The sequence below is a fragment of the Acanthisitta chloris genome, unplaced genomic scaffold, assembly GCF_000695815.1.
Source record: "Acanthisitta chloris isolate BGI_N310 unplaced genomic scaffold, ASM69581v1 scaffold20288, whole genome shotgun sequence".
NCBI lineage: Eukaryota > Metazoa > Chordata > Aves > Passeriformes > Acanthisittidae > Acanthisitta > Acanthisitta chloris.
The window spans coordinates 1-11,059 of NW_008687800.1; the positions used below are offsets into that span (position 1 = coordinate 1).

At 48.0% G+C, this 11,059-nt stretch overlaps 2 protein-coding genes across 2 annotated transcripts; one reads left to right on the forward strand and one right to left on the reverse strand.

Annotated features, from left to right (window-relative positions):
* Window positions 1-8: 8 nt before the first annotated feature.
* MOCS3 (molybdenum cofactor synthesis 3) lies at window positions 9-587 on the forward strand. Its single transcript, XM_009080768.1, has one exon. The coding sequence runs from the start codon at window positions 30-32 to the stop codon at window positions 585-587; it is 558 nt and encodes a 185-aa protein (XP_009079016.1). The 5' UTR covers window positions 9-29.
* A 7,942-nt stretch (window positions 588-8,529) lies between these two features.
* On the reverse strand, window positions 8,530-10,766 carry KCNG1 (potassium voltage-gated channel, subfamily G, member 1). The gene is made up of 2 exons (XM_009080769.1): window positions 10,008-10,766; window positions 8,530-9,558 (listed from the first exon to the last, which is right to left on the reverse strand). The coding sequence occupies exons 1-2, from the start codon at window positions 10,764-10,766 to the stop codon at window positions 8,788-8,790; spliced, it is 1,530 nt and encodes a 509-aa protein (XP_009079017.1). The 3' UTR covers window positions 8,530-8,787.
* Between the last annotated feature and the right edge of the window lie 293 nt (window positions 10,767-11,059).

Sequence of the window (11,059 nt, forward strand, 5' to 3'; positions counted from 1 at the left end):
CGGGGATGGGCTCCTCCTTCGGCCGCCGCATGCTGCTGTTCGACGCGCTCGAGGGCAGATTTCGCGACATCAAGCTGCGGCCGAAGAGAGCCGACTGTGCCGTGTGTGGTGACGATCCCTCCGTCACCTGCCTGCAGGATTACGAGGCCTTTTGTGGTTCTTCTGCCACCGACAAGTGCAGGACTTTGCAGCTGCTGCCCGGCGCGGACAGGATCTCCGTGGAGCAGTACAAAGCGCTGCTGGACGAGCGGGTGCCCCACGTGCTGCTGGACGTGCGGCCGCAGGTGGAGGTGGATATCTGTCGCCTGGGACACGCCGTCCACATCCCCCTCAGCAGGCTGGAGGATAGGGATGAAGAGTCCCTGCAGCGTTTAGAGAAGAGAATTTGTGAAGAAAAGCAGAGAACTAGCAACCAAACATCTCTTCCTGTATATGTTGTTTGCAAGTTAGGAAATGATTCCCAGAAGGCTGTAAAAATCCTGCAGGAGTTGCCTGCCATAGAGTGTGGTTCTGTGGTAGCTAAGGATATCAAGGGAGGGCTCATGGCTTGGGCCACTAAAATTGACCCAACCTTTCCTCAGTATTAGAAATTTAAATGGGGAAACCCCACAGAGTTCCATACTAAGTTCCATAGGGTTCCATCTTCTCTGTGTAATGACATTAGCATGTGGCAAAACCAGACAGAAACACATGTTGCTTTTTTATGTTACTTGGATTTTTTTAACAAAAACCACTGATTTTGTAGCTGTCCAATTATTTTTATAAAGACATGAAACTGTCCATGGAAACAGAGAAATGTGTTATAATTTAATAGTAAAAACTTGGTGCTACTGCTGAATTGTGCATGTCATTTTTGAGAATGGCTCCTAATTAGTAATTACAGCCTGGAGAATGACAAAGCACAGAAATCATCTTTTCTCCAAACTGCTTTACAAATTGAAACAATTAAAGAAGAAACCTGTTACTCTCACTGCTCTGTAGCACTGTTAAGCTGTGCTAGGGAATTGCTGATGAGACCATTGTGCTCAACATCTGTGCTGGTTTGAGCTGAAGTAGCCCCATACTAGCCACTGTGAAGAAAGTTAACTCTACTTCAGCTCAAACCAGCACAACATCTCAGTTCTCTGTGGAAGCTCTGTGTTTATGGGAGAGAATAGCACCTGCAGCAAGGGTGTTTTGCTGAGCACGTCCCTTCTCAGTTGTTGGCTGGCAGACAAGTGCATTATCCCACTTGAATAGAGACACTGAGGTTAACTGTTACTGAGACATACGTTTGACCCCAGAAAGTTTGTAAAACTGGCAGAAAATGCTTTTGTCAGTGCATAGAACATTTCAGAGACAAAATGATTTTGTCAGTGCATAGAACATTTCAGAGATGGAGAGATGATGAGGTGAGAGAGGAAAAAATAGATATTTATCCTCCCTTGTGGAAGGCCAAACACCTATTTCCCAAGTTTTCTCCCACTGAGGCAGTTGTGCCTCCCCAGTTGTTCTGCTCATCTTCTCAGTGGAAACTTATCTTCTGTTTGGGCTTGCTTTAATTCTTGAACTCTCTAAAACACATAGTGGTTTCTCTACTCACCAGGAGAAACTCTACTTAAATATTCTAAAAGAAGCTCTAAAACCTGATGACTCTGTATGTACCAATGTGTCTTGATAAGCTAAAACCCTCCTTGTTTTGGTGGCTGGAGTCTCTCTCACCTCAAGGCTCTGACCTGCTGTCAGAGTGTAGGATTTGAAAACAATCGCTCCCAAATGAATGGAAGTGTTTTTAGGCAGAGATATAAGGGATGTAGCCAAAACTCATTCTCAGAGTTCATACCCCACAGTTGTAGGTGTGTGAGCAGCTTTGCTACTCTTATCTCTTTGTAAGCATAATCTCTAATAAAAACAGTTCATATGCACTAGATGCCTAAAATGCTGCCAGCACAAGTTTGTCTGTTGTTCAGATACAAAAGCTTTGAGCTGCTCTTTGTGAAACTACAGCAAAGCCTGGGAAGGCTGTTTGCTAGGTGGCACTGCAAGTTCATAAACCTCAGCATTCCCCAGGCTGCAGTTCAGGCTTAGCTGGGGCTGAGCTTCCCTTGTACAAATGCCTTGAACAATTACTGTGGAAAAAGGATCAGGGAAATAAGTAAAATGGAGATGAATATTAACATGACTTGGAGTAGCAAAATTTGGAGCATAATTAGTAATGCAAGTGACAGGAGAACACACACACGCACATTGGTTTGTGGTGTTAACCTTGTGTCTCGGTTATGTCCACAGCCCTAGTGCTCACCTGGCACTGCAGCTCCAGAGCCTTTGGGGCAATAAATACAGGGCAGGAGCTGATGAGAACTCCTGGCTGTGAAGGGGACAGAAAGGTTTCCCAGAGCTTTCCCCTCAAATAACTCAGTTATCCAGAGGACTAATGATCTCACAAATAAGGCAAAAGACAGAGGAAATGCAGTTTCTGCTAAGTTTTGGCTGTCCTCCCCCTGGGCAAGGCACTTTTCCCCCAGTCTCTGTTGTGTGTGTTGTGTCGAAATCTTACCCCAGTGAGCAGACTCCAAGGAAGCAGTTTAATAAGCACATTGTTCTAGAACAGTTCTGATAGCTAAAATCCATGGATTCTGTGCCTTGGACAAGGCAGGGGGGTATTGCATCAGCTCTGAGCGAAGCAGTGGCCAAGCTTGGTCGCTGAGAGCACAAGTACATTATGATCTGTGTTGTGCCATACACTGCACACTCTGTGCTCTGCATACAGCAGCAGAGCTCTGGTCTCACCACAGGAGAGGAGAACCTCTGTTTGCCCATTCTCCAGTCTTTTGTCATTGAGGGGGTTCATCTGAGCTTGTCCTCACGATATTCTTCAGATGACTGATTCAGCTGGTTGCCAAAGCCAACTGAAATAGATCTGTGTGATGGTGCTGCTCTGACCTCTTGTTCTTTGGAGTGTGAAGCACTTGCAATTCTCCTATTTCCTGCTTAGAACAAAAAGCAGATTCCCTCCAAAACAAGAGCTGCCATGTAAATCTTAGCAGAAAAGAAAATTGATAACAGCTCAGCCTAGTCCTACTCTGGTACAGGTTTTCCAGGCAGAGAAGAAGCTGCTCCAAGCCTGCATTAGGGATCATTAACATTATGGTATCTACTGAAAGGCAGAGCCAGGCTACAGCTGCAACCAGAACCATCTGGAACCCTCAGACTGAGGAGTCCAGGCTGTAACACACTGTGCTTGGCTTCAGCTGTTGTCCTTCCTGGCCAGGGCCCTGCTGTGGGTGTTGCCTGCAGGCCTTGCTGACCTGACCCTTCACCACAGGTCCCTGGAGGCAGGACCTGGCAGGTGGATGTTCCTGCTGTTCCTGTTCTCCCTGACCTTGGCACGGGCCCTGCTGTAGTTGGTTCACAAGGTGTTCGTGCTGTTGCCAGGGAGACCAAATCCCTGCTGCAAGGAAAGGTTATTTCCAAATTTAAAATGGCTCCTTGGATACTCGATTGGGAAATGAAGTCGCTTAGGCAAATGGGCATTGAGCTGCTCAGGGGTGGTGAAAGGAATCATGGAATCACAGGATGGTTTGGGTTGGAAGGGACTCTCCAAGTAACTCTTTAGCAGCCCTGGCACCTCACTGCCCTTTGGCTGGCACTGGCAGGTGCATCTGGGTGACTGCAGGGGGAACTGGCCCAGGAAATATCCTATTCTTGCTTTTAGTCAAACCACATTTGCTGCTCCCACAGCACCAGGAGTGCTGGGCCTGGAGGATTGGCAGTGAGGGGTTGGGTGAGGCATGTCAGAGCTCCTTGAACACTGACAATTGCACAGGTACAGCTAACTGGATGATTGGCTTCTTCCCCTTTGGAGTAGATTCTGTAATTTCCTTTGTAAGTCACATCTCAGCTGTTCCCTCCCCAGGCTGCTCTGTGCAGTGATGGAGGTGTTTGCATTGCCCCATGTGACCCTGAAGGTTGTTCATTTGAATCCGAGTTGCATTAGCCTTTTGAAAAAGTCACTTGCCAGTATTCCAGACCAAAAAAAAAATGCTGCTTAAATATTTTTAGGAGCATTTCTGTAGTGTCAGTCTGTGCTTCACACTTCCCAGGAGTGATGGTGATGGGATCTTCATCCTCCTTTCCTTGCAGAGCTCCCGTCCTGCTCTGGCAGACGAGGGCCACGTGTGCAGTGCGACACACTGAATATTTTCCTCTGTATCTCGTAAAGGATTTCCCGAAGTGTTTTACACATCCTTTAGCCTTGGCTGCTGCCGGTGGGTGCTTAGGGCTGTGCCGGGAGCAGCCCGTAGATGGCAATGTAAGATCCTTGGATGGGGCACATTCCCTGCCCGCACGGGTGGGAGCCTGTTCTCTTCCTCAGACACTGAGTCACGGCTTGGATTTACAGTTCCTCGGTGATTCCTGACCCTTGTGGCAGCACTGACCACCCTCTGGGGCTAGGGCTGCGTTCTGAGGGCTGTCCCTGTCCCAGTGCAGTCAGAAACACCGCCGATATCAGCCCTGAGGGACTGACAGGGAACACTTGCCCTTGGGCTTTGCCTGTCAGTAATGTGCAAACATTTAACTGCACCTGTCATGGAATCACAGAGTCCCTTTGGTGGGAAAAGACCCCCAAGACCATCGAGTCCAACCTGTGAGCCATCACCACCTTGTCAGCTAGACCAGGGCACTGAGTCCAGCCGTTCCTTGGATACCTCCAGGGATGAAAAAAAGGATGAAAAAAAAGTTGAAAAAACTCCCTCCAGGGATTTGTCCAGAGTTGAGCTCTAGCATTAGGAATGAGAACCTTCCACAGCAAAAAATGTTGCTTTTGCATCAGGCTGAACCCCCAGTCAAACTTCCCACGCATGCCATGAATGTATGGAGCACACCAAGTTTCCCTCCCAGACATGTGTCTGATGATGTGTAAATCCATGAATCAGTTCTGGCTGATTTTCACATTGTTTAATTGGACACTGCTAAAGCCTCTGACTATTCAGTGACACTCCCAAGGCCTCTGACTGTGGAGATTGCAGCACTGAATTAGTGGGAAAAAGAGAAAGGGTCAAATGGAGACAAATTCTGTGTATTCCCCACAGAGATAATTTCTGAGCCCTTGACCTGTGCTGAGTGTTAGTGTAAGACAAGTTATGCCAGCTCACCCCACAGATGATGCCCTGTGATGTGGCATTAGAGAAGCTGAGTGGCTCTGCCTTCGTTTATCACCCACCCAGGGACTCGTGTTGTTTCTGAGGCAGGAGGAGGGCGGAAAGATTTCGGAGAAGTAATTTAATGCACCTCCTTACCTGAAAATTCTGCTTCCATCAGGGGTTTTTCATTCTCAGTCTTCACAGATCCTGTTCTCTTCTGAATCTCTGAGGCTCCTGGGTTAAATGGTTAAAATATTTAAAAGTTGTGTCCCAATTAGCTTCCTGGGACAACGTTCAACAAAGAGGTTTTCCTCTATACCCTTGGTCCCTGGATTTTTCTACAGGGAGGTCATTTCCTTTCCCAGTAAAGGCTTTGTGGCACAGCCAAACCCCTGCAGCCAGCAGAGCCTGGAGCCCAGTTCCCTGCTCGCCTCAGACATAGAATCATAGAATCACAGAATCAACCTGGTTGGGAGAGACCTCCAAGATCATCAATCCAACCCTACCGTGGTTACTAGACCATGGCACTGAGTGCCACATCCAGTCTCAGCTTGAAAACCTCCAGGGATGGTGAATCCACCACCTCCCTGGGCAGCACATTCCAATGCCTGATCACTCTCTCTGTAAAAAAATCTCTTCCTAATATCCAACCTAACACTCTCCTGGCAGAGCTGAGTCTGTGCCCTCTTGTCCTGTGCCAGCTCGTGTGACAGCTCCGTGTCCCGAAAGAAGCACATGAGAATGAAAGGAGAGCCTAACACTTTATTAATCAAAAGTCATACAGCTCCTGCTGTGGGAGTTCATACTGTACATGGTACTGAGCATACAGAGGGTAATGCCATAGCAATGCAAGCCTATTGCTGCTGCAGACATGCACCACTATCGGGGCAGGTCCAGCGACCCTTCCGACTCCGTCACGGCTCAAAGTGCTTCTGCTGGAGCTTTCGTGGTGACTGCACATGCTGTTCAATGCCAAAAGGAGTGAGAGCTGACCTGGGAGCTCTCAGCTGTGCCACTGCAGACAGCTGTGGAACCAGTGCAGAACTGTCAGGAGTTTGAGAATCCAGGCAGTAACTGTAGAGAGGTGTGCTCCTCTGAGACCCTCAGCCTTCAGCACGAGTCAGAGCACAGCACAGGGCTCCAGGGCTGTGCTCTTGAGGCTCTGAGCTGGGTTGGTTTAGCACAAGGACCACGAATGCATCACCTCCTGTCCAACACAGCCAGGTTAGTTACAGTGATTTGTAGTAAGACATGGGGAGAGGCTCACAACAATCTGTGCCAAGCACAGGATCACACAGGGGTAGGTTCATCCTCCACACCTTGTTTGGCCCTGGCGGAGGCAGAACTTGCCAGTTGTTTCCAGTTTTGCTCACCCAACACTCAAGTTCAGGGTGGTATTTTCAATCTTTTCCACTGGACAAGGGCTTTAAATCAAGTTTGGGGATGAAACATGAAATAAATGAGCATTAATGTACAGACCTTGAAAAAATGGATGGCCCCACAGCATTTATTAGCTAGCAGAACATGGAAATGAGCTCAGGTTTTATTTGGTAAGTCTTGATTTCTCCTTATATTCACTTACAGCTTCTTATTTATGGCTCAGCCTGTCAAACACATTCTTAGATAAGCAACTGTTGCTCACAAGACTAATCTAATTACCAGTTCTTTTTATACCCAACGCTGACACAAAGGTAGAAGATGCATAGCACTTGTGCTGGAGCCAATGCTACAGATGATCAAACAGTTCTGAAAGTAAAAAAATGGAAAAAATGGAAAATGTGTCCCTTTTTGTCACGATGTTCCTGTTTTTTGTCCAACTCTAATTAAAGCTGAAGAACAAGAGTGAAAAGCTGGTTCATCCCTAGCTTTGGCACAGGACTAATTGCCAAGAGTTGAGGCTGAATATCTGAACACTCTGCAGGAATGTTCCATAGGCATGTTCCCCACCACAGGCTGGAGAGTGCTAGAACCCTCATTATTTGTAAAGTGCATTTTACGAAGTTTTGAATTATCCTTCAGGAAGAAGCATATCAGAACATCTTCAAGTTCATTTTAAAGACATGAGAAAAGAGAACTGGCACAGTGTGGGCTTGGCCCGACAGCACAGAGAAACACACTCTGTTTCTGTTGGAAGGACAATGTGTCCTTGGCCTCAATTTAAATCACAAACCCACTGTGCATTCTGGCACTTTCAGCAACCTGCTCCAGGTGTGCCAGTGAGAAATGGCATTTCTGAAACTTATGGCAGAGCAGCATTGGTCAGTGCAATGAGAACTTCTAAACCTCCCAAAGAAAATTTACTGCAAAAGAGGGGGGAAAAAAAAAGAAGAAACTCTTTAGCTTTTCTTTACCTGTAAGCGCACATAAAATCCAACAAGTGGATTTTTTTTTTTTTAAGTTCTGGAGTTTTTCATGCTGTTGTGCTAATTTTGTTCCCTCTGAAAGCACTGGAAGGTCTGTCATTAACTGCACAGAAACCTCTCACTGACCCACATGCCCCTGATCCAGCAGGACAATCTGCACCGACACACACGTGGGTGAAGAGTCCATGGTTGTGGCTTAGGACCTTAATTGCGTTTTTATGTCCTATTTAACATTTTCTGCATTATCACCACCCATGTAATGAAGGCAAAGGTAGAATGAATTAAGCCTTGAGTCCCTCCTGGTGGAGGACAGTGAGGCACAGAGCTGTCAGTGCCTCCTCACTCCATGACTCGGGGTGTTTACCTTTTCCCCTCACTGTCACCTTTCCAGGACCACTATTTTTACTCCTTTCACGACCCAAGAGCCCAAGTGGAGTGGGTAGGAGCAGTGTGGACCTGCCCAGCAGTGCTGGAGGGTCTCCTGCAACCTGCCCAAGTTCTCTTCGAGCTGAGGTACAGCGAACCAGGGGAACAGATGGTAGGAACGGCTGGCAACTCCTCATGCATATTTCATTGGGTTTGCAGCTAGTCACCTCTGGGTAATAATATTAAGTGCTACAAAACTCAAAGGCTTTGTTCCTGGGAATGCTGCACTCGGTGGCATAGGATCAGTGCTGTAATGTCAATTGAATTTTGAAGCTGGAGAGCTCTGAGTATTTACATCTTTAGCAGGGCTATGCTATACACAGCTCAGTTCTGCTCTGACTGCACGGACAGGGACGGTTCTGGTGTGAGTGACGACTCCTACTTGACATGGTGTGAAAGCACAATGGGACAAACATCTGTGGCTATTTCCATGATGCTCTGAGGCGTTTCCTGGGAGAGAATTGAGCTGTGAATTCTGTTGTATTTACACGGTTTATATACAAGGAGGAAAGGGAAATGGCAGCCTGGTTAATGACTATGTACATCGTGATTCGGGCAGGGAATGTGAATTACAAATGGCAAAACAGCCTCCCAAGCATACAGTTGTATGTCATTCCTTTCTGTTGTTGCTGTCAGAGGACTCTGAATTCCTTAAATCCCACTGCATGATCTCAGTGAAAGATCTGTCCTATACATTATACTGGGGGGGAGGAAGGAACAGCATAATAACAGACTTCTTAAACCACATCAGTTCCTGGCTCTAGCTCCTTTCCTTCATTTTAATATGAGGGTTACCTTTGTAAAATGCTTCCAAAGCAAATTAAAAGATGGAATCTGATACAACAAAACAGTCAGGAAAAGCAGTCACTGAACTTTCACTCATTGTCCCTGGTCTCGGAGGAGAGAGTGGTGAGTAGAACCTCACTCCCCTGCGACTCATTGCTTATCTGAGACTTGGCTTTTAGTAAGAACTGTGCTCTCCTGTACATTATTCTCTCCTGTTCTTGCTTCAGCTCCAGGTAGGAGCGCGAGAAGGTGTGGAAGATGGAGGTGACTGGAAAGGCCATGAGGAGGATGCCGCTCAGGATGCTGCTCAGGGCCACCACCTGCCCAGGGATGCTCCTGGGGACCATGTCTCCGTAGCCCACGGTGGTCATGGTGATGACAGCCCACCAGTAGCAGGCAGGGATGCTGGTGAACTCCTGCGAGTCGGCCATCTCATTCTCGATGACGTAGAGCAGCGGCGCGAAGAGCGCGATGGCCACGCAGAGGAAGAGCAGCAGCAGCCCGAACTCGCGCGTGCAGCGGCGCGCGGTCAGCCCCAGCGTCTGCAGCCCCAGCGAGTGCCTGGCCAGCCGCATCACGTACAGGATCCTCAGCGCGCGCAGGATCCGCAGCACCAGCCCCACCTTGTCCAGGTAGATGCTGCCGGAGCTGGACTTTTTGTGGCCCTCCGAGGTGGTGTCCACCAGCAGGGTGATGTAGTACGGCAGGATGGCGATGATGTCTATCAGGGTCAGGGGTCTCCGCAGAAACGCGAACTTGCTCTTTGCCTGGATGAACCTGAGCAGGAACTCCAGGGAGAACCATGCCACACAGACAGACTCCACGATGAAAATATTGTAGCACATCTGGGAACACTCACCCTGCAGGAAAGAGGAGGAGTTTGTAACCGGCGCTGGGTAATGACTGTTTTAGTTGGTGTGGTGACAGGAAGAGGTTTCTGTGTGGGTTTTTTAAACCCAAAATATTAAAGGAACTGAAGCTGTTGCTATGGGGAAACACATTGACGATTTGGAACTAGTTAAATGCAAAACTTAGAAAGGAGCTACTTATTGCACAGAAGGTTTTGCTCGGGAATTTCGGGTTCTCTAGATACACAAACACGAAGCCTAAGCAGGTAACACACAGCTGTACAGAAGAGTGACATAAAACTGGATGTGATTCATTCTCTTACAAGTCACTGAGCAGTCATGTGAGATTTCAAGTGCTCTTTGTGATATTTTTTTCCCCTCTCAAGACAGCTGCAGAACCCCTACTGCAATTGGTATCCTCAGACCTTGTACTTGCTCTGCTCTTCCCAAAGCTAACTTACCTTTTCCTCCTCCTCCCTCAGGTCAGGCATTGTGCTGATGGATAAGTTCACCGCTGTAATAGTCACAAACAAAACAGACAGACAGGCAAACACCTTCCCAGGGAGCCCAGACTGAGGCCTCTCCACCATGTCCTGCAACTTTTTCATGCACAAACCGATCTTTGTCTCCTCAACTGTGTCACCTGTTGTCTCAGTTTCTAGGAGTTCGTCCTCCCGTTCATTCAGCTCCGTAAACTCCTCCATTTTTTGCAGGTATCTCCTTTTACAACACCAGTCCAAGTTGTCTTCCTCGATCCCCCAGTAGAGCAGCTCCTCCTGGAAGGACAGCGCGCACATCTCGCGCAGGAGCCGCAGCTTCCCGACGCGCAGGAAGGTCAGGATGGTCCTGAAGGCTCCCGGGTTACGGTCGAAAAAGAACTCATTGCACGTCACATCGTAATCGTCACAGATGTTCAGAATGTCGTCGAAGTTGTTGCAGAACTTCAGCTGCCCCAGGCGTGTCAGGGGGAACTCATCCAGGGTGGTCCAGGGCAGCAGGTACTTGATGCCCCCCACGTTGATGATGATGTGGTGCTTCCGGTCGTCGGGGTGAAAGGCCTTGAGGAGATCCTCCCGAGGGGGAACTAGCCTGGCTCTTTGGTAAAAGACTCCCTTGAGGGTTTCTGATTCTGGGAAGAAGGTGTGGTTGAAGGAAGCATCTGAAGCACAGCTCAGGGCACTGTAGTCATAGTCGGAATTTTCTCCGGGCATAAGAGTCATCTTGGAAGACAACTTTGCATCCCTTCACTGCTCCTGCAAGTGTCTTCTGGAAAAAAAACCACACACGGGGTGAGTAAAGGAGAGGTTTCTTTCAATTTTTGAGTGTATGTAGTGATTGGAGCTCAAGAACATTTAGGGATGATAAAAACAACTGGAAAGAAAACAGCAGTGGCTGAGTATGGTCAGAAGACCCTTCTGGAGAAGTTGGGTTTGTCCAGCTGGGTAGCACTGACCCTACCAAGAGCTGCTCCCACACTCAGGAGCTCTGCTCAGCATATCTGCCACACTCCTGT